This window comes from Geotrypetes seraphini, chromosome 13 (genome assembly GCF_902459505.1).
Source record: "Geotrypetes seraphini chromosome 13, aGeoSer1.1, whole genome shotgun sequence".
NCBI lineage: Eukaryota > Metazoa > Chordata > Amphibia > Gymnophiona > Dermophiidae > Geotrypetes > Geotrypetes seraphini.
Window position 1 is genome coordinate 31266523 of NC_047096.1, and position 24243 is coordinate 31290765.

The window sequence follows — 24243 nt, forward strand, 5'->3', positions numbered from 1 at the left end:
TGAGGCTGGAGGAGACGACTCAAGTTGTCTGCCAAAACATTGTCCTTCCCCTGAATGTAGACAGCTTTGAGGAAGGCGTTGTGGCAGACCGCCCAATCCCAGACTCTGAGAGCTTCCTGGCAGAGGGAGGCCGATCCCGTGCCCCCCTGCTTGTTGACATAATACATGGCGACCTGGTTGTCTGTGCGAATGAGGACCACCATGTCGTGAAGCAGATGCCGAAAAGCTTGAAGAGCATTGAAGATGGCTCTGAGCTCCAGAAGATTGATTTGATGGAGTCGGTCCGCACTGGTCCAGAATCCCTGAGTGCGAAGACCATCCAGATGTGCTCCCCAGGCATAGGTCCAGGCATAGGTTGTGAGAACCTTCTGGTGGGGAGGAGTGTGAAACAGCAAACCTCTGGATAGATTCGAAGAGGTCATCCACCAAAGTAGAGACTGCCGAAGAGCAGGAGTGACGATGATGTGTCGAGTCAACGGATCCGACACCTGAGTCCATTGAGACGCCAGGGTCCACTGAGGAATTCTGAGATGGAGTCTGGCAAACGGCGTCACATGAACTGTAGAGGCCATGTGGCCCAGGAGGACCATCATGTGTCTCGCTGAGATGGACTGGCGAGAAGACACAGACTGGCAGAGATGATGAAGAGCATCCAGGCGCTGAGGAGGAAGGAATGCTCGAAGCTGAATGGTGTCCAGGACCGCCCCAATGAAGGGAAGAGACTGGGTCGGCTGTAGATGAGATTTGGGGAAGTTGATCTCGAAGCCCAAACTCTGCAGGAAGCAAACCGTAGCCAGGGTTGCCAAAATGACCTCTGAAGCTGAGGGGGCCTTGATGAGCCAGTCGTCGAGGTAGGGAAATACCTGAAGACCCCTGTTCCTGAGTGCAGCGGCCACCACTACCAGACACTTCGTGAAGACTCTGGGAGACGAGGACAGGCCGAATGGAAGCACCCGATACTACAGATGAAGATGTCCCACCCGAAATCTGAGGAATTTGCGGGAGGCCTGGTGAATGGGAATATGAGTGTAGGCCTCCTTGAGATCCAGAGAGCATAACCAGTCGTTCTGCTCGAGGAGGGGGTAGAGAGAAGCAAGGGTCAGCATGCGAAACCTCTCCTTGACCAAGAACTTGTTGAGGCCCTGAAGGTCCAAAATGGGTCGCAGGTCGCCCGTCTTCTTCGGGACGAGGAAGTACCGGGAGTAAAAACCCCGGTTGCGCTGGTCCACCGGGACCGGCTCGACGGCCCGAAGCCGGAGCAATGCCTGAGCTTCCTGAAGAAGAAGGGTGGTCTGTGTCAAGTTGGAAGGATACTCTCTGGGAGGGTGGTCCGGAGGGACCCGATGGAATTGAAGAGAGTATCCTTCTCTTACGATGGAAAGGACCCAGAGGTCGGTGGTAATAGCCTCCCATCGATGGTAAAAATGGTGGAGGCGACCCCCGATGGGAAAAACAGGGGAATGCAGAACGAGGTCGGTTATGCTCCCTGGAATAGAGTCAAAACGGCTGAGTAGCCTTGGGTGCAGCCGGCGTCTGAGGCTTCTGCTGAGCCTTTTGGGGAGGCTGTCTCTTCGCCGGTTGCCTCACAGTAGGAGTCTGCCGTGGAGTGTAGCGCCGCTGATAGATCAAGGGCGGTCTAGAAGGTCGAGACTGCTGAGGCTTGGGCTTAGGCCGAAGGATAGATTGGAAAGACTTCTCATGGTCTGAAAGTTTCTTGGTGACAGTCTCGATCGACTCGTCGAACAGATCCGCACCCGCACAAGGCACATTGGCAAGCGAAAGAAAACACACGATAAAGAGTAAAATCGCGGCGATTAGAAGGCAAAAACGGGAATTCAGTCAGCGCAGAATTGAAGTAAAACTTCTCAGCTCCGCGGAAAGAAAAGAACTGAGGAGACACGCCCGGACCATCGGGCGGGAAGGCACTGGCGCATGCGCGGTGCGGGCATCTCGAAACTTCTGAGTTTCTTCAAGCAAGACATGCTTGTGAGACGTCCGTATCGGGGCTCTGTCGGATGACATCACCCACTAGTGAGAATACCTGCCTGCTTGTCCTGGGATAAGTAAGTTTATCATCTATCAAAACGCCTAAAATTTTTATAGAAGTAACCAATTCTAATTCAGTATTATTAATGGTAATTGGAGCAATTAATTTTGTATCTCTTTTCCAGGAGAAGAGCATTGTTTTTGTTTTATTGAGATTTAAAGCCAATTTGTTTGTGAAAAGCCAATTTTTTATTGAGACAAGTTTATTATTGATACATGTAATATCATCCAAGTTTTCAGGGTCTAAAGGATGAATAAGTTGTATGTCATCGGCGTATGCAAAAGTTGTAAAACCTAGAGACTGAGTTAAGTTTAGAAGTGGAGAAAGGAATATATTGAAAAGAAGGGGAGAAAGTATTGAACCTTGTGGGATGCCGTAATTTGAAGAATAGATTTACCCATCTGTAAGATCTAAGCCTATACTGTTCTGAAGAGTTTGCTAAAGAATTGAGACTTTATAAAGATGAGGGCCCAGGCCCAAAGACACTCTAACCATTACATTTATGGTGAAAAGTGCAAGACCACAGAAACATCCAAGTTGAAAACATCCAAATCTAGTCCCATTTGGACATGGGAGGATCCAGTTCTGTAATGGACTAGACACATAGACATCTCAATAAAGAAGGATCACCTTAGACGGCACCACTGTGAACTTTATATAAAGGGTGCCAGATATACATCTCACCATAACCCTCTTATAATTTATGGTGAGCCTTCCAAAACTCTCCCAAAATCTAATATACCCACCTGTCTCCCACCTAAATAGCCCTAATGGCTGCAGGTGGCACTTACTGTACATGGCAGTATAGTAGAATTTTGATGGGTTTTGGTGGCCTCACACTTTCCACCATAAATGTAGTGGTTTGAGTGTCTTATGGACCTGGGTCCTCCTCTCTATGGCTCATTAGCCCATCCACCGGGCTACTTAAGACACCTGTGTGATGCTCTACTAACCTTTCCTATACTAGATGCTGCTGTTCTACAGACAGGTATGCACCGTTTTAGTCATATTGGGGGGGGGGGGCCTGTGAGTCCACCCAAACAAGAATTCTCTAACACCGTGGCCTATCGTGCCGTGAAACACTGGCCACATTGGAAGGCTGATGGCACACAGAGTTCTAAAATGGATGGCTAACAGAGGCATTTTAAGATGTTTATACGCCTGGGGAGTCTAACTGCATTAAGTGCACAATTTATTGCTGTGCTATTCATTGTTGGCTTTACTATTGCAATGAATGCTTGAATCAGGAGTTGTGAACTATATTATGAATTAAGAAGTGATGAGAGAGAACTAACCAGTGATATATGTTTTTTGATCAAATAAGCATCCATTTGAAATCTGAAGTATGACTGAACAAGTAAGGAGAGGTTTTTAAGCCTATGATTAAAGAGGGGAGGCTACTCTAAGATTTGCTGAGAGTTGTAACACTCCTAGTCTGAAGCTTTTCCTACCCCTTAAATAAAGATAAAAATAGGCTAAAGTTAGTGTGGCTTTTTTTTTTTTTCAAAATCTTTATTCATTTTTACATCTTAAAACAAGTGTATAATATTATATCAAATAAATCAAACAGATCATTTGAAAATCAATACTATTATCCTCATAAAACATAAATATATATCTCTCCCCACCCTCCCTTTCCAGAAATAATATAAATCAAGCATATTATACATATATTATATTAAAAAATACTGAAAAAACCAATAGTATAACTATATATCTCCCCCCATTCCATTACTATAATATACTTTTATACAAAAAGGTGTCTAATCATTACAATATGTTATCAATGGCCCCCAAATCTTTTTAAAGTTATTATAGTTCCCTTTTTGTATGGCAATTATTCTTTCCGTTTTATATATATGGCACAATGAGTTCCACCAGAAAGTGTAATTAAGTCTGGTGTAATCTTTCCAATTTCTGGTGATATGCTGAATGGCAACTCCTGTCATTATTAATAAAAGTTTATTATTATTTGATGAAATTTGATTATTTGATGTTCCAAATAGAATTGTATCATACGATAGGGCTACATGATTTTCTAATAAACAATTAATTTGAGACCAAACTGATTTCCAAAAAGCCATGATGCAGGGACAAAAAAATATTAAATGATCTAGAGCAGGGGTGCCCGCACTTTTTCGGCTTGCGAGCTACTTTTTAAATGACCAAGTCAAAATGATCTACCAACAATAAAATTTAAAAAAAACCACAAAACACACTGTACGCTTAGAAAATGTTAATTATCATTCCTATTCCAGGGTTTTTCAAAGAGGTCAAAGCAGATGACTCTATGCACTATCACCTTAGTAACAACCATACAAAAATAGACAAATATACCCCCCTCCCTTTTTACTAAACCACGATAGCAGTTTTTAGCGCAGGGAGCTGCGCTGAATGCCCAGCACTGCTCTCGACACTCATAGGCTCCCTGCGCTAAAAACCTCTATTGCGGTTTAGTAAAAGGGGACCTTAGTGTAAAATATAGACAGCACATATAAATTCAGACACGTTTTGATCACTAAATTTAAAATAAAATCATTTTTCCTACCTTGTCTGGTGATTTCATGAGTCTCTGGTTGCACTTTCTTCTTCTGACTGGGCATACAATCTTTCTTCCCTTCTTTTAGCCTGTATGCTTCCTCTACTCCAGACCTCATTCCTTCCCCCAACTTTTCCTTCCTCTTCCCTGCCCTTTCTTTCTCTCTGCCTCCCTTTCTTTTTTTTTCTGTTTCTCTTCTTTCCTTCTGTCTCCCTGCCTGCCCTTTTTCTTTCTTTCTCCCTGCCCTCCCCCAAGACACTGCCACTGCCATTGCCATCGGGGACCAGGACCCAAACGCCACCAATAACAGGCCCCAAGCTCTCCCTGCTTCGGCCAACCAGAATTCCTATCCCCAACGTCAATTCTGCCGTCCGGAAGAGGAAGGCTGATCAGCCTATTGGGGGAAATGCTGCCGGGTCCTGCCTTCGCGGAAACAGAAAGTAGGCAGGACCCGGCAGGAAGAACAAATGCTTCACTAACCTGTCTCCCGCATTAGCCCTTAGCGAACGCTTGCTTCAGGGCTCTCAACATGTGCGTGCCGGCTTCCCTTCTCCCCCACCCCCCCCGGACATAACTTCCGGTTTCGGAGGGAAGAGAAGAGAAGCCGGCTCGCACACGTTAGAGCCCGGAGCATAAGTTCGCTACGGGCTGAAATCTCCAAGCTGTTTTTGGGGGTTTTTTTTAATGTTCAGCAGTGGCAGATGACAGCTGGGCGGACCGCCCAGCTAAAAGGCCCTAGGGAGAACACTGGAGAGGAAGGCTGATCGGCCCATAGATCAGGACGGCAACACGAGTCTATCACGGAGCTCGGGATGGGCTCCACGATCGACTCACGTTGCCTTCCTGAGCTACTGGTCGATCGCGATCGACGTATTGGGCACCCCTGATCTAGAGTCCCTGCTTCCAGATTACAGTGCCAACATCTATTAGACTTAGAGCTATCCAACTTTTGTAATCTAACATGGGTCCAAAATGTTCTATGTAACAAAAAGAACCAAGTTTGTCTCATAGATGCAGACACTGTACATCTCATTCTCCAAGACCATATCCGTGGCCATTGAGATGCAGAAATTTGATGCTTAATCTCAATGCTCCAAATGTCTCTAAGCGCAGTCTTTGGTTTATTATTCATAAATCCAGATATTTATACCATTGTGCGGCTTGGTGTCCCAAGAAATCCGCCTGGAAGCATAAGAATTCCAGACTATACTGATTGTTAAGATTTTTCCATTCAGGGAACCTCTCCTGAATAGCCTGCTTCAGCTGCAACCACTTAAAGCTTTGTGATTTGTTTAAACCATATTTAAGTGTGGCTTTTTTATATTTGTTTGTGCATAATATTTAGGCGTAGCTATTTATGCTAATAAAAGCAGCCCTAAATGCCTGCACCTAAACTGTGCACAGATTGGACGTTTTCTGTAACAATGCCCATGACCCTCCCAAGATTCATGCAATAGAATTTGCATGCACCACTTTAAAGAATTACGCTTAGAAAGTTGTGCATGTAAATTCTAATTAGTGCCAATAATTGCTTGTTAATTGGCAATTATGGGCGCCGACTGGTTTGTTAACCAATTAAGTTGCATGTGTAAATCAGCAATGCATAGATTTGTGCACACAACTTTGGTTGCAGTATATAGAATCTGTGGGAAAGACTGCCAACTCTGAAGGACATGGCAGCTATGTTAATCCTCCAATTCAGTGCTGTGTACCCTAAAGACACCATGCAGGATAAATACAGTAGACTCTCTGTTAAACGGAACTCAACCAGAAAAAAAAAAAAAAAAAAAAAAAAGAAATAATGTAATACTTTAAATAAAAATGAAAATAAAATCAATTTCTGGGGGAAATTTAAGTGTAAACTTGGCATGCCACACCTGGGTATGCCCACGCTTTGCCTACCACAAGTCCAGTAGTTTGTCTGGAACAGTTTATGGTATGGCATAGTATAGGGTATAATATTAGGCCTATTTTTAATAGTAGCTCTCAAGCAACCAGAAACTATATTTATCCAGCATCTATCATCTCCATTGGTCCCCATTAACTGAGAGTATACTGTAACAAAGGTTTCTCTTACTAACTTTTCCTATGACCTTGGGCAAGCTTTACCTGCTGTACACAAACTTGGGTGAATTTCTTCAAAAGGCTGCCAATAAATTCTAGTAAATTAATGTATTCACTGACATGTACAGTCAGACATCAAGAAAAGATTGGCAACAACACAGTACAGAGAAAAGTCCAAAGAGCACATATCACCTTTCTTCTGAAGACAACTCAGTTAGCAGACTGATAGCACTACTGGCTCTCTCATCAAATAAATCCATGAAACCCAGTAATGTCTGCACCAACCTGTTCAAAACCAAAACAATCATGTCATATGGATCTAAATAAAATATTATTTCAAACTAAGTCAAAAAATATTATGGGAAAAATATTCAAAGAGCCCACCCAGGTACAGCATGTGCCTAATTTTCAAAAGGAAGGTATGCACATACTTTCCTATCAAAAATTGTCCATGGGTATAAATGACCTATGGACTATATACATGCTATTTCTAGAAGCTGATTTTGGCTGGAAAATAATGTGTAAGTTGGAAAATCCAATCTGTATGTGCTAGTTTCTAACCCCACCCAAAATATACAACTAGGGGCTCCTCCTCTAAAACATCAAATATATTCCCATGTTGTGAAACAATACATTCATACATACATACCTTTATCATACTGAGATTGTGCATTTTCAAACAGGTAAATCTGGGAACGTGAATCCCAAACTACATGGTTTCTTTGGGCATTTGTTTGTACAAAAAAATGTGTTTAAAAGCCATGCACATTCCCACTTCTTGCCAAGTTCTGAATGCTTTCCTGTACCTGCCTTTGTTGACAGTATTGAAGAACATAAGAGCCATGCAGGGCTTTGTCCAAAGCTTTCCAGGGTATCTGAGAGGCAGTGAAAACCTGCTACGACTGAAAAGGGTTCAGAGGGCTCAAACCTCTTCACCTCAAGCACCTGACCCAAGATACTAGCAGGCACAGTTTCAAAGCAAAACAAAGCAAACCCTTAGAACACATAAAAGGAGCAGTAACGGATAACTATGAAAAGAATCACGAGAGGTTCCTAATGAAAGATGGACTGGAAGCAGTAAAGAAAGAGGATGGTGCTGATTTCACTTCTTGAAGAGAGTCAGATGGAAAGGAAGTATGGCACCTACCATACCTGTTTTTCAATTTTTCACAGCTATAAAACATTTAGAATACAAACTAATTGTGAGTGCAAAAGATAATAATAATAATTAAATTATATAAATAATTTGTGAAGTGCTCAGACCTGATAACCCATTTTGTAGTGATGTCACCACAATGAGGTTAACTAGGGGACCATCATTGCATTCACTTGTCCCCTGCCATCCCTGAATATTGAATACTGTATCTTATCTAGTGATGGTACTTATCTTCGTTCAGGGGTTGTTCGTGTTGAAGGTGTTAACTCTCATTGGTGACTGATATCTATTAAAGTGCTCGTGCTTCTTTAAAAATGTCGTTAGTTCTTTCTTAGGTAAACTCCCGTCCCCCCGACCCGGATTTCGTCTCTTCGTCAGGGAGGGACACTAAGAAAATTCAGACAGCGAACTGATATCGGCTCGCTATGGTCAGAGAAGTTCAGACTGGACTGAGCTCAGTCCAGTCTGAACTTCTCTGACCATAGCGAGCCGATATCAGTTCGCTGTCTGAATTTTCTTAGTGTCCCTCCCTGACGAAGAGACGAAATCCGGGTCGGGGGGACGGGAGTTTACCTAAGAAAGAACTAACGACATTTTTAAAGAAGCACGAGCACTTTAATAGATATCAGTCACCAATGAGAGTTAACACCTTCAACACGAACAACCCCTGAACGAAGATAAGTACCATCACTAGATAAGATACAGTATTCAATATTCAGGGATGGCAGGGGACAAGTGAATGCAATGATGGTCCCCTAGTTAACCTCATTGTGGTGACATCACTACAAAATGGGTTATCAGGTCTGAGCACTTCACAAATTATTTATATAATTTAATTATTATTATTATCTTTTGCACTCACAATTAGTTTGTATTCTAAATGTTTTATAGCTGTGAAAAATTGAAAAATAGTCCCTGTTAGCCACAGATTACTAAGGAACTTATCTCTCTATTGAGTAATTAACCTACCATACCTGAACATAACTAACTTGAACTCCTGAAAGGCATAAGCTATATTCAAATCCCTTTAAGTTGAAAGCCCAACAGTAAGTGATAAGGCGGGCACACTCCCTCTAATACACATAGGAGTCCACTACCTGCATTCTCTTTTTACAAAAAGTTAAATAATATTCTTAGTAAATTTATTTGGCTGGGTAAAGCTGTAAGAATTGCTCTAGTGACTTTACAAAAACCAATTGAGGAGGGAGGGGTAAATTTTCCAAATTTTTATAGGTTTCATCAATCCTATATATTGCGCCAAGGTATGTATTGGGTCCTCCCAGAACTCATGGAGAAGCTTCCAGATTGGTTATGGTTGGAGTGGCAGCTCATGTCTCCTATCAGGCTTCGTCATCTGCTTAGCATTAAAATGCCTAGAATAAGGAAAACCAATAGGATATTAATGGACACATGGACAACATTAAAGTATGTAAACAACTTAACTCCTATTACTATTCAAAAATCTACTTGTCAAAATATATGGCTGAACTCCAAGATACAAATAGGCGGTTTTATGATTGTCTGGAAGGATTGGATTGAAGCAGGAATACGTACTTTAGATGATGTTATTAATGATGGTAAGCTGCTGGAGTTTTCACAATTGCAACATAAATTTGGACTTAATAAAAAACAAAGTTATAAGTGGTTGCAATTGAAGCAGGCTATTCAGGCAGGGTTCCCTGAATGGAAGTCTTTAAATACTCATTTTACTCTAGAATTCTTATGCTTCCAGGCAGATTTTATGGGTCACCAGGCCGCACAGTGGTATAAAACATTATCTGGATATTTAAATAAAAAACCAAGGACTGTACTTAGAGATATTTGGAGCATTGAGATTAAGCATCAAATTAATGCATCTCAATGGCCACGTATTTGGTCTTGGAGGATAAGATGTACAATGTCTGCGTCTATGAGGCAAACATGGTTTTTCCTGTTGCATAGAGCACTCTGGACCCCTGTTCGCTTACAAAAATTGGATTGCTCTAAGTCTAATAGATGTTGGCATTGTCATCTTGAGGCTGGAACTCTAGATCATTTATTATTTTATTGTCCTTTTATTAATAATTTTTGGAAATTAATCTGGGGTCAAATAAATTGTATGTTAGAGAATCCTGTGGCCCTATCATATGACACAGTTTTGTTTGGAATGTCTATGAGGGCCAAAAGTCAAATTTCATCGAATAATAACAAACTGTTAATGATTTTAACAGGAGTTGCCATCCAACATATAACACATAACTGGAAAGACTATAGAGGATTGAATTATTGTTTCTGGTGGAGTTCGGTTTGTCAGGTGTATGAAATGGAAAAAACATTGGCAATCAAGAGAGGTTATTATAAGAAATTTAAAGAGGTGTGGAGACCATTAATTGAGTATTATAATAAATAAATAATTATATTTATCCCCATTAAATATATGTAGGGGGGAGGAGGGATGGGTGGGTTTTATGACATTATGAGGGGTAATATATGGAAAGGGAGGGAGGGGAGATAGTTTATGGTATAAAATGAATGTAGAGTTTCAAGTGAAGAATGTATAGTATGACTTGAATTATTGTACACTTGTTTGCATAATGTAAAAACGAATAAAGATATTTAAAAAAAAAAAAGAGTGGTACAGTAGTCTTGCAGTTTCAATAACTTAAAGCATGCAGGTTCTGCAAGACTCCTAGGTGACCTGCCTGTTCTGTGCAATTAAACCTCAGAAATGCTGTACAACTGATGGTAAAAACATGGATGGTGGACTCTTATGCATGCACTGAGAGCAGATTACAAATAAGCTAGAGCCCCCAGTCAGCTCCATGGAAACGTATAAGTTACATCTCATTTTTGGATGGCCCCCTCCAAACCAGTGAGAGGAGACTTAACAGTTGGAACTGAATCTCATACTTAGCAAGATCCAGGTGTTTGCTGATCAGGTCTCTTCCCATCTCAGTTTGAGTGTAGATAGTCAGCACTGCCAGAGTCTGTTGGTGGATTTCAGGCTCCCAGGACATTAGCAAACAGAGAAGTTGCTTGCCTGTATTAGGGAGTGCCAGCAAGGCATGCTGGTTTTCCTCTGCAGAGAGACATACATGCAAATAGTACACAGTAAAGCAGACATAGCAAGGTAATGTGTCATACTGTTCACACCCCTGGATTTCACCCCTGCAAAATTCCCCATAAACCCACCCCTCATTCCTCATTTCTGAACAAGGGCTATGTATAAGCTCACTGCCTCTAAGATACCAGGCTTGTTTCTGATCTCCTTCTTCCTAAAGGATAATCCAAGGGAGACAACAGGCACTACGGAGACTGGCACATCCACAGCATAACTTCAGAAATCAACTAACACTGCATAAGCTTATACCCTTGACAATTAATCAAAGAAATCAGAGTTCAGGGCAAGGTTACCATTTCCCTGGCAAACTGTCTGCCAAAGCTTGAGAACACAGAGACAGAGGACCCTGGCTTCTGTGTCCCCCACCGTATGACTGATAGATCTGTAAAAAAAGAAAAGAAAAACATTTATACAATCAAAAAGAGCTGTGCTCTGGAAGCTGATCTTTATCACTTCCACAGTTATTTCTGAATTTGCATGTTCCAGCAAATAACTAGGGGCTTGCTGCTATAGGAAGATTGGATGCACTGTATATACTCAAATATAAACTGATCCGAATATAAACCAAGGTGACCTTTTATCCCCCCCATAAAAAGGGGAAAAAGGTTGACTCAAATATAAACTATATATTCAATTGCCTTGCCCGGCTCTGCCCCCAGCCCCCTCCCTCACTCCTTCCCCTACCAGGCTCTGTACCCAATTCTGCAAGTTTATTTGTCACAATTTAAACAATATTTTTGCTAATTATTATCCATATTCCATTTAAAACAGTTAAAATAAAATGGTTTTCTATCTTTGTTGTCTGGATGTTTTATTTTTCCATCATGTTGGTTCCAGTTTCTTTTTTTCTGCTTTCTGGTTCGTCTGCTAATTCTCCTTCAAGTGGCTCCTATCTATTTGTCTTTTCTACTCTCTCTTGTATATTCCCTCACTACACCTGCCTCAGACATATTGATCAATCTAATCTAATCTAATCCTTAGGTTTGTATACCGCATCATCTCCACGTTCGTAGAGCTCGACGCGGTTTACAGTAGGAGAAATAGGAAGGAACTACAACAGAGGGTTAGAGGTAGAAGTGTGAAGAAAATTTAGAGGATTTGGGATGCCAAGATATAAGAGTTTCCTTGATTCCTAAGTTGGAGGGAGACTTACATTTTTTGAGAAAAGCCAGGTTTTCAGATGTTTGCGGATTATTCTTTTCTGTCTCTTTCTTACCCTTCTCCTCACTTTTCAGCTACTTATCAAATATCTATCTTCTCTCCCATTCCCCAACTCATTCCTTCCTCAGCCCCAATTACAGGTCACGGACCTGAGGGGCTGCCGCGGGAGCGGACTGCTGGGCGCGATGGACCCCTGGTCTGACCCGAGGCAATGCTTATGTGCTTATGTTCAATGTACCTCCATTACCATATTTCTACCCTCTGTTATATCTGTCCTCTTATCCATTTTCTTGCCACCCTATCCTCCCCATCAGGGTTCTACCATTCTTAGCATCTTCCTTCCTCCACCCTTATAATCCAGCATCTCCTCCCCACCCTCTTAGCCTGACATCTCTCTATCTCTTCCCTGTTGCACTCTCCCCATGGTCCAGCATTTCTCCCACTCTCTTCCCTCACTCCCATTTCCAGGCATCTCTCCATCACTCCATTCTGCTCCTGGATCAGACATCTCCCTCCTTCTCCCCTTCCACCTCCTGTGAATCTTTCTCTCCTTCTCATCTACCCCAATGTCCAACACCTCTCTCTCTCCATTCCTTGTGCCCTATGTTAAATCTCTCTATCCCCCTCTATGCACCATCTCTCCCTTCCATTATGTGCAGTTTCATCCTCTCCCCTCACCATGCATGTCTCCCTCTCCTCCCCCTGTGCCACCAACTTTCCTTCCTCTCACCCTCCCATGTGCCAACTTTCCTTCCTCTTACCACTTCCCTTCCCCTGTGCCACCAACTTTCCTTCCTCTTCCCTCCCCCTGTGCCATCAGCTTTCCTTCCTTAAGTTCCTTTCACCCTTTTCCTCCCCTGTGCCACCAACTTTCCTTCCTCTCCTCCTCTGTACTCCAAGGTTTGCTTCTTTGAGTCACGGTATCGGCAGCGACTCTCACATGCTGCCTGCCGCTAACCCTGAATTCTCCCCTCTGCCACAGAGAGACTTCCGGGTCAGCAGCAGGCAGTGTGCGGGAATTGCTGTAGATACCACGACATGGCCAGTGTGACGAGATTCTGCATGGGAAAAGGGAATTCCATTCCTCCCTCCCATCCTCCTGTGCAGTAGTTTTCCATACCCTGTGTAGAATTTCTCAATCAAACCCCCATCCTCCCACCCCACCCCGTGAGACCTCAACCTTTGGGCATCCTAAAGCAGCAGCAGCAGTGAAACTTGCAGTCTGCCTGCCAGGACTTCACACTGCCACGTCATCAGTGATGCAGCAGAGGGAAGGCCCCGGTGGCCAGGCTAGGAGAAGCCTATTCACCATTGCTGCTGATTTAGGAGACCCGGAGGAGACTCAGTACTCACTGAATCGGTGAGTCCAATTTTTTAAGGAAACAAATTGATTCGAATCAATTCACTGCAATGAATCGGTGAATCAGGCAACACCAGTCTGGATTGCAATTTTAAAGGGTCTGGATTCTCAAGCAGTCCAGATTTCTGGCATATGGATTTTTGGACTTGAACCATATTTGAAAATAAACCAAGTGACAGCTTCTTCCTTACACATGTGAAACAAAAGCAAGTTATCAAACACACTGTATGGTACAACCCACTGTTTCAAAAACAAATATAATTTTTCTTTTATACTGAAAATATAAAGCATGTTGTATAGATCAGTAAAACAAAATCTTACTGCAGTGCATTATATATATGAGTATCCTTCTCCTCTCATATTACCACAAAGAGAAATTCAGAAGTGTTTTATCAGAGGCAGTTAATCTGGCTGTCTCAATTATCTTTGGAGCTGTTCATATGAGAGTTTATTTGCACTTGCTAGAAAATGATACAATAGTTTGATTCCTGGCACACAGATGCCCTCTGTATTCCTTACCGGCAGACAACCTTGTTATCATTGATGATACTGAAGCCGCTGCCTGTCCGGAACAATGTTTTGTTGGTGCCTGAAAGAATCACACAATATTCACTGGTTAGGCCACTCTACCACCTTATTTCTGACCATGGCATGAGCCATTTACCAGCATCCTGAAACCAAATGTTATTGTTAGACTATCAGCACTGCTGGAAACAGCACTCCATAAAAGAATTTTGGATCATATTTCACAGACAAAAAAAAAAATGCAGTGGGAGGTTCCAAATTTCATAACTAACCAAGGGCTAGATTCACTAAACTTACCGATCCTGTAACGATGATCGCAAAACCAGTTTTACTGGTTTTGTGATCGTTCCCAGGCCCTGACCTAATTTACTAAACACCTTCCCAATCAATCTCCAATCCGATCCGATCCACCCATGCAAATGAGGTGAAGTGGCATGTAAAAGCAGAAGAAGAAACACCGATTGGGTCTGCTGATCCGGAAAGAAGCAACTGAAGGGGACCAGTCACTTACTATCCTTGCCGACTCTCCTGCCTAGAAATATCAGTATCAAGGTTACAACCCCATATAAAACAACCATTAAAATTAAAAATAAAACTGTAAAGTTTTAAGTGGTTACAGTTGAAGCAGGCTATTCAGGTGGGGTTCCCTGAATGGAAGAATCTTAACAATCAATATAGCCTGGAGTTCCTATGCTTCCAAGCAGACTTCCTAGGACATCAAGCCGCATTGTGGTATAAATTATTATCTGGATACTTGTTTTAAATCTTTATTCATTTTTTTGTGTTACAACAAGTGTTACAAATAAACTCAATAGAAACTTAAATACACACTTGACTAACTCATATATTAATATCAAGTTTAACATTAATATAATAATCCCCTGTCCCACCCTCCTTCCCAACCAATAATACATAAATCAATTTTATTGTACATTCTTTAAATATTAATTTAGTATGTAATACTCAAAATTGAAAAGCCCACCCCATTCCCCTCTTTACAATTATCTTATCATGGGAAAAGTTCATTAGAGAAATTATGTTAACGGTCTTCAGATATTTCCAAGTTTTATTTATAGGAAAAATTATCCTTCTTTACAAAAATCGGTTAATGGTCCCCATATTTTTTTAAATTTATTCATGTATCCTTTGTGTGTTGCAATAGCGAGTTCCATTTTATATATGTGGCATACCGAATTCCACCAGAACATATAATTCAATCTATCATGTTGTTTCCAATTGAATGTAATTTGTTGTATTGCAATTCCAGTTAAAATAAATAAAAGTTTGTTATTACTGGATGAAATTTGGCTTTTTGCTCTCATAGTTGTTCCAAATAATATAGTATCATATGTCAAGGCTACTGGATTTTCTAACATTCTGTTAATTTGGGGCCAAATTGATTTCCAGAATGATAGGATAAATGGACAAAAGAATAAAAGATGATCTAATGTCCCAATTTCAATATGACAGTGCCAGCATCTATTAGATCTTGAACTATCTATTTTTTGTAAACGAGTAGGGGTCCAAAAAGCTCTATGAAGAAGAAAAAACCAAGTTTGTCTCATAGATGCTGACACCGTACATTTTAGCCTCCAAGACCAAAGTCGTGGCCATTGAGATGCACTAATTTGGTGTTTTATCTCAATGCTCCAAATGTCTCTAAGACCATTTTTTGGTTTTTTATTTATATATCCGGATATTAATTTATACCACTGTGCGGCTTTGTGACCTATAGAGTCCATCTGGAAACATAAGAATTCCAAACTGTGATATTTAGCGAGATCTTTCCATTCAGGGAACCCTTTCTGAATAGATTGCTTCAATTGCAACCATTAAAAATATTGTGTTTTATTGAGACCAAATTTTTGTTGCAATTGTGAAAACTCCAGCAATTTATCATTTTTAATTACATCATCCAAAGTGCGAATGCCTGCTATCATCCAATGTTTCCAGATGACTTTAAAACCGCCAATTTTGATCTTGGGGTTTAGCCATATAGTTTGGTTGGTTGATTTACTAATTGGAATTTGAGTAAGATTACTTATGTATTTTAGAGTTTTCCAGGTATCCATAAAGATTTTATGATCTTTGTATAACCTTGGCATTTTGATACTAATTACATGATTAAGACGTAATGGAAACATAAGCCTCCATTCTAGCCAAAACCAGTCTGGAATATTATCTGTGGGTTCTGGGAGGATCCAATACATACCATGACGTAAGATATAGGCTTGATGATACCTATAAAAGTTGGGAAAATTTACCCCTCCCTCCTTAATTGATCTTTGTAATGACGCTAGAGCAATTCTTGGTTTTTTATTAAGCCATATAAATTTTGTCAAAGTCCTATTTATTTTTGTATAAAACGAATCTTGAAAAAAAACTGGTATCATCCCCATTTGGTAACATACTACCGGTAAAATCATCATTTTTACAGTTTGTACTCTTCCCCACCAAGATAAATGCAAAGGATTCCATTGCTCACACATTTCTATTATTTTTTGTAATAAGCATTTTTCATTAATTTTCATTGTTTCATCTACTGTTTTTGTTATCAAAATTCCAAGGTATTTAATATATTCTTCCTTCCAAACAAAAGGGAATGTATCAAATAAACCTTTTGTACAATGTATATTTAGTGGAAGAATCTCTGATTTATTCCAATTAATTTTATATCCTGAAAAATTTCCAAATTTCTCAATCAATTCAAGTAGATGTGGAATGGTGGATTCTGGATTCTTCAGATATAGTAATAAATCATCTGCATAAGCAGATATCTTATATTCTTTATCTGAATAAGGTATACCCTGTATCTCCTTAGCTTGTTGGATGGCTAATATTAAGGGTTCTAAAACAATATCAAACAGCAAAGGGGATAAGGGACATCCTTGTCTAACTCCTCTCTGTAGATTAAATTTTTCTGAAAACGTGTTATTAATATATAATCTAGCAGAAGGGGAGCTATACATTGTTTGTATCATTTGTATAAATCCAGGACCTATACCAAACCATTCCATTGCTTGATACATAAAAGGCCATTCTACTCTATCAAAGGCCTTTTCTGCGTCTAATGAAATTGCAAAAGTAGGTTCATTCATTTTCTTTGTTAAATATAACATATGGAATGTTAATCTGGTATTGTGAGATGAATGTCTTTGAGCAACGAATCCTGTTTGATGCATACCTATTATATGGGGGAGAGCTTTAGCTAATCTTAGCGCAAGTATTTTTGCTAATAATTTTCCATCTACATTAATTAAAGATATTGGTCTATAGTTTGAGACCAAAGTGGGATCTTTATTGGACTTTGGCAAAACAATAGTCAGAGATTCTGCTATAGTGCCTTTAATACAACCTTTATTGAGCTGATATTGATAGAGATTTAATAAATAGGGTAATAAAAAATTTTGAAATGTTTTATAAAATTCCACTGTATATCCATCACCACCTGGAGCGGATCCAACTCTAAGGGACTTCAAAGCTATTCCTAATTCTTTTAGTGATATTGGTTCTTCCAAACTTCGTTTTATATGTTCAGGAATTTTTGGACCCTCTAACATTTTTAAAAATTCAAAACCATCTTTTTCTTTATTTAGATAATTTTCGGAAGAATAAAGAGATTTATAAAATTTCAAGAATTGTTTTAAAATAGGTTCAATTTGTGTATATGTATTTCCATTTTCATCTTTTATTGCTATTAATTTTGTTTTTCTTTTTTTCTTTTTAAGATAGTTTGCCAATATTCTTCCTGATTTGTTAGAATTACCATAGTACAATGTTTGTTGAGAAAATAAATCTTTCCTAATCATCTTAGATGAGATCTCATTATATTTACCTTTTAATTTTAATAATTCTTGTTGAATTGAATATTCCCATTTTTCTATAAGTTTTGATTCTAAATTTTTTATCTCTTTTTCTAAGATTAAAAATTGTTTTTTTATTTGTTTTTTTAGAAATGCCGAATAAGAAATTATTTGTCCTCTAATTGATGCCTTAAAAGCATCCCATAAAGTTTCTCTGTTAATATCATCATTATCATTTATTTGAAAAAATTCTTTCATTTTTGTTAGAAGATTTTCACAAAAGTTTTGGTCAACCAACAGTGTATTATCCATTTTCCAAATTGGTCTGTTATTATTTTGATCTGTAGTTTTAATTTTAATCCACACTCCACCATGGTCAGATAGAATAATTGGATCAATGGCAGCTTGTGTCACTTGATGTGCAAGATGATTTGAAGTAAAGATATAATCTATTCTTGAAAAGGAATTGTGAACATGAGAACAGAAAGAAAATTCCCGACCATCAAAATGAAGTATTCTCCATATATCTATTAAATCACAAGATTGAATCAAATTATCTAGTCCCATAGATTTCATAACTCTACTTGGGTTTTTATCTAATAAAGGATCCATTACAGCATTGAAGTCCCCTGCTACTATAAGATTTGAAGTAGCCAGTGGTATGATCAGTTGTTGAAGAGTTTTAAAGAATTCATTTTGGTTCGAATTAGGGGCGTATATATTGATTAACGTCATGGTAGTATTTCCCATATTCATTTCCACCATTATCCATCTTCCATGAATATCTGAAGCTTTTAGTTTAAATGAAGCAGAGCATTTTTTATTAATTAAAATAGCAACACCTGCTTTTTTTCCCTATAGCTGGTGAGAAAAAACATTTTTTGACCCAACCTCCTTCTAGCTTTTTAGATTCTATATGTGAGAGGTGGGTCTCTTGTATAAGGCATATATCTGCATCTTGCCTTTTTAAAAATGATAGTGCTTTTTTCCTTTTTATCATATGATTTAGACCGTTAACATTTAAAGACATAATTTTAATATCCATTTATTTTCAGATATTAAAGTATGTATATTTTCCCAATGTTTTAAGTATTTCATTTCTCTTTTTTCCTTTACACCCATGATTACCTTATATATTTCCCTTTTATTCCCTCCCATCCCTTTTATCCCTCCCTTCCCCCCCTCATTAATTACGAAAACTTGGATACGCAGGTTGAGGTTAGATTTAGATAACTCCCACAAGCTATTAATAATTATCTAAAGTACTACCATTTTTTCTCTATTTCTGTATATTTCTCTTATTTTATTATTAATTATATGAATAAGTAAAAAGTTTTCATTCTTATACATTGAAAGATTATTTTCTATATTTGTATATCTTTAAATCCATAAGAATGATTATATTACATTACTTATGTCTAAGAACATTTCAATTACAATTCATTTCTTTTCAGGTGGTATATTATTTTTACTTTAAAAAGCTTTCATACCTGCTTTTCAGGCAATTTTTGCGTTTCAGATATATTCTTTTCATATATATCGTATTTGAAACGCATTTTAATGTATCTGGAACGCAAAATTAAACCCGAATTACCGCCTTCAACAGGAATTATAACAAACCAATCAATTCGTCTTTTTTTTTTATAATCTTCTTTGTGATTACTCCACCTTCAAAATTTCTCAACCAATCAGTACATCTTTAAGTTTGTTGAAAAAACTTTCTTCGTCATCATTTGAGTTCGGAGATGTGTTTCAATTCATTTTCGTTCCTGCCAGTAAGTTTATTCTATTTATTCTGAGTAGAATTCTAGAATTTTTGTATTTTTTTTTCAGTTTTCTTGTTTTCCATGGAGAATGTTGCAAGTTGTTTAAGTCTTTAATTCGATCCTTGTGTGTTCTTTTTCCATTGCTTTCTGTTCCAATCTATCTTTAACCAATGTTCTTTTATTGAAGTTCATTATCATATAAGTCAAAGTTTTCTCAAATTGGTCAATAGTCTTTAGTATGAACCCATTAAATGTTCTTTAGATTGTCATAGGTTGCTCCAGTTGATTCATAAATTCTTGTAGTTTTTTTGGATCCGTAAAGTTTTGCGTTTTGTTAGCAATGGTTACCTTCATAATCGCCGGGTAGAGGAGCCCAAATCTAGCTCCTAGAGATCTTAGTTGTGGTCTCATGTCTAAGAATTGTTTTCTTCTTGTTGCTGTTTCTTTTGCAAAGTCCGGGACTATGTATATTTTTGAATCTTGGCATTTAAGATTTTTGATTTCCTTAGCTATTTGGCATATTTCAATTGCTTGTTGATGTCTTAAAAGTTTGAAAATTAAAGTTCTTGGACCTGTTTGAGTGTTATTTCTTTGTGTTGGAATCCTATGAGCTCTTTCAATTTCCAGTTCCGTTTTAAATTTCAATGGTAGTATTTTAGGTAGAAATTTTTCAAGAAATGCAATCGGATCATTCTTTTCCACTCCTTCAGGTAATCCGATTATTCTTAAATTATTCCGTCTTTCACGATTCCGGCTGTCTTCAAGATTTTTTTTTATCTCTGTTATTTCTTTCCATATGATTTTGCTGTGATTCATATCTGTATTTAATTGTTCTGTAATATCTTCTAATGTTGAAATTCTATTTTCTGTGATGTCCACTCTTTTAGTTAGGATTGCAGCATCTTCCATTGCTTTTTGTAGTTTTTTGTTACTATCTAAGACAATTTCTTTTATTTGTCTTAGTTCTTCCATAACATCCAGATTTTTTTCTGTTGGTAATGGGATTTTAGAGGGTGTACCTGGCTCTGGTTTCGACCTCTTATTGCTTCCCGATGTTCCAGCTCCCAAGTCAGCTTTATTTTGTTTAGTTGAAGTCATATTTCAATATATATTTTAGTTTCTTTAAGAATATTTGGTAGTAATTCTTTTAATATATTTGCATATATGGAGCTGTTTGTTTATCCAACCATCCGTCTAAGCCAACCTCCTTTTTTTACAGTATTCTTAAAGCAACTGTAAGTTATTTGTCTTAGGTTCTATTGCTGTGAAAAAAAAAATATCGGTAGTCTTTCTTTTTCTTCTCTTTCAAGCCCAATCTCAGTCTCTATGAAGGCAAAAACATTCAAATTAGTAGCCTTTCTTTTCCTTAGATCTTTTTTAGATATGGCTGTTTATTCTTTTATAGATTTAATTTATCAAACTCGTTGTTGACATCTAGCTTCAGCGCTGAGAAAAAAAAAAAATTGTAGTCTTCTTTTCTGGCTCTCCTCTTATAAGCCCAATCGCAGCCTCTACAGAGGAGAGCAATATTCCATCCAGTATATTTACTTTAGTCTTTCAATATATGTATTTTCAGCGTCTCTCAATTGCCTCAATGTCACTTTTCTTCAGGTTAAAGAAATCATTAATCCTTTTATTTGTCTTTTTCTCACAGCCCAAACGCTGAAAAAACCTACAATCTCCTATATCTACTCTTTTCAATTATAGCAGCAGAGATTGATATTTATATTGATATTTATCCTTCACAATTTCTTTTTTCCCGAAGTTAGCAGCCAGGAAATGGTTAAAAACCGTTGCCAAGTAGATTTTACTGCAGACCTTGCTTCATCTCCAGCAGAGGACAGATATTTCAAAACAGCTTATTTCCCTAATATGACAGGCATCAGGTATTTCAAAAAGCTTTTATCCCTGTCGCTAGGCAGCTCACCGGCAGTCTCAGACTTTGTCAATTTTTTTTTCCGATCCAAGATGGCCGCGGTCGTGGTGCACTGAGCAACCGCCTTCAAAACCCCACCTTCGGGAAACTTTTTCTCTGGCGCTTTACGCTACTGAAATTTGACCATGCCAAAGAGGGGAAAGGGAGCCTCTTCGGGGCTACGGCGTCCCGGATTAGCCTCTTTGGCAATACTAAAGAGCCACTGAGACGGATTCAGCCCTCCACACCTCGCCTCCCAGGAAACAAAAACGGCACCTTTATCTCCGATTCTCACCTTTTAAAACATCTCTCCGACTCAATTAAGGAGGTAGACTTTAATTTATTTTACCATCAAGAACGAAAAAAATTTTTTTTTTGTAATTTTATCTGAAATATCTGCTTGTTTATACGGAGCTTTTTCTTCACCCAACCGTCATCATTCGCGTCCAAGCCACGCCCCTCATTATCTGGATACTTGAATAAAAAACCAAAATGTGGTCTTAGAGACATTTGGAACATTGAGATTAAGCATCAGATTTCTGCATCTCAATGGCCACAAATTTGGTCTTGGAGAATGAGATCTACAGTGTCAGCATCTATGAGGCAAACTTGGTTCTTTTTGTTGCATAGAGTGTTTTGTACCCCTGTTCGTTTACAAAAATTAGATAGCTCTAAGTCCAATAAATGCTGGCACTGTAATCTGGAACCAGGGACATTAGATCATCTACTTTATTACTGTCCCTTCATCAAGTTATTTTGGAATTCAATCTGGACTCAAGTAAACTCTTTATTGGAAAACCATGTTGCGCTTTCCTATGATACTGTTTTATTTGGAATTACTATGAGGAAGAAGAGTCAAATATCATCACATAATAATAAACTTTTATTAATTATGACAGGGATTGCAATTCAACATATAACCAATAATTGGAAAAATTACAAGAATCTTAATTATACATTCTGGTGGAATTCGTTATGCCATATTTTTAAGATGGAAAGAGCAATAGCGGTACAAAAATGGACATATAATAACTTTGCAAAGATATGGGGGCCATTGGAAAAATATTGTGATGAATAGGCATCAATTCTTTTCTTTTCCTTTTCTTTTTTTTCTTAGTTCTATTTAGCACACTCAAGGGGGAAGGTGGATTTGGTGTGTAACTCAATAAGATATGTTATAATATGTTGTATAAAATAGTATATTCTATTTTGTTGAGAATGTGATGAAGGGTGGGTTGGTGGGGATCTTACACTATTAGTTTTTATGTGTTAGATATTACAGTGCTGTATTGGAATTACTTTATGATATATTTTTGTGCATTTGTTGATTTGATTTAAAAATGAATAAAGATTTATAAAAAAAAAATAAAAATGTAAAATAACTTTACATATGCATAAGAATTTATTCGTGTGTAAGAATTCATTCCTGTTTTATATTCAGTAAAATGCGCATTGCGAGCCCACGGTTTTTACCTGCAGGTTTAAAGTGTGTTCTGTTCAATAAATGTCCATAGTCTGGCTACACAAAAAAAATAATTCATTGCGTCGGTCACAAATAATTTCTTTTTTAAAATGTCCAAGTAGTAGGGCCAGCAAAGTAAACTGCAGCCACCCCTCCCCTTTTCTTTAGAGCTCGCTTGTCACATGTATATGACGTCATGGGGTCACATTGTTTGCTCCGTGATTCACAGCCCAAGAAGCCGCACAGCTGAAAGCACTGTCCAAAGCCGCAGCGATTCCTCCTTCCAAACCCTCGAAGAACTCCTTCACCAGTACCGGCCACAGCATCAACAGCTTGCTCCAAAACCTCTGAAGAGATCGGATTAATCCAGTTTCTATTATTTTCAATGGGAAAAATTGTCTTGGAACTCGAATGTTTTGGAATTCGAATGGGGTTCTGGAACGGATTAAGTTCGGATTCTAAAGTACCACTGTATTGCATTTTTTACAACAATAACGCTTTGCGGGCAGCACATTTGACGCCCTCCAATGACGTGCGTAAATAAACCCTGCCCACTAACTATGTAGTAAAGGGCATCAATAACCAACAAGGATACTCTATGCATGTGTTTCAGTTTCAATCACTCTTACAGCAATCTGTGTGATCGCTATAGGGCTTGTGTCCGATCAGATTATTTGCAAGCAAAAAAGATAGTGAATCAATCGCTGTTTTAAAATCCGCCAGGAATTGGCCAACAGCGATTGAATCGTTATCTTAATAATAATAGCTTTATTTATATCCCGTCATACCTTTAGTGAATCTGGGCCCAAGTCTACCTTGGGGTTTGCCTTGTAAACCTTAATTCATAGTTTCACACCCTTATTGTTAAAAGATACAATACAATTCAAACTCCTCTTACTGTCCTACAAATGCATTCACTCAGCTGCCCTTCATTATCTCTCTTCTCTTCTCTCCCTCTATGTCCCCCTCCCCCTCCCCCCAACCCGTGAGCTCCACTCAACTGGTAAGTCCCTCCTATCTGTCCCCTTCTTTTCCTCTGCCAACTTCAGACTCCATCCTTTCTGTCTTGCTGCGCCTTATGCCTAGAACAAACAAACTGCCTGAATCCTTTTGGCAGGTTCCTTCTCTGACAGTGTTCAAGTCCAAGTTAAAAGCTCACCTCTTTGAGATTGCTTTCAACTCCTAATTCTCCTCCTTGAGTTCTGCATCCCCAACCTCTCTGTCATGTCTGCCTGTCCAAGTTATACTGTAAGTTCTTCTGCGCAGAGACTTTCTATTTAACGCCCTTCAGCACTATAGAAGTGTTAAATAGTAGTAGTAGATTGGATTACAGTAATTCATCACT

General features: G+C 38.8%; 1 protein-coding gene across 1 annotated transcript in view; it reads right to left on the reverse strand.

Moving 5' to 3' along the window:
* TTC12 (tetratricopeptide repeat domain 12) overlaps window positions 1-24243 on the reverse strand; it is a 112056-nt gene that overhangs the window by 34896 nt on the left and 52917 nt on the right. The window contains exons 11-14 of the mRNA XM_033918456.1: window positions 13947-14016; window positions 11200-11288; window positions 10696-10864; window positions 6843-6935 (exon numbers count right to left, since the gene is read on the reverse strand). Of these exons, the coding sequence (XP_033774347.1) occupies window positions 6843-6935; window positions 10696-10864; window positions 11200-11288; window positions 13947-14016 (421 nt within the window). The remainder of the gene's footprint in view (window positions 1-6842; window positions 6936-10695; window positions 10865-11199; window positions 11289-13946; window positions 14017-24243) is intronic.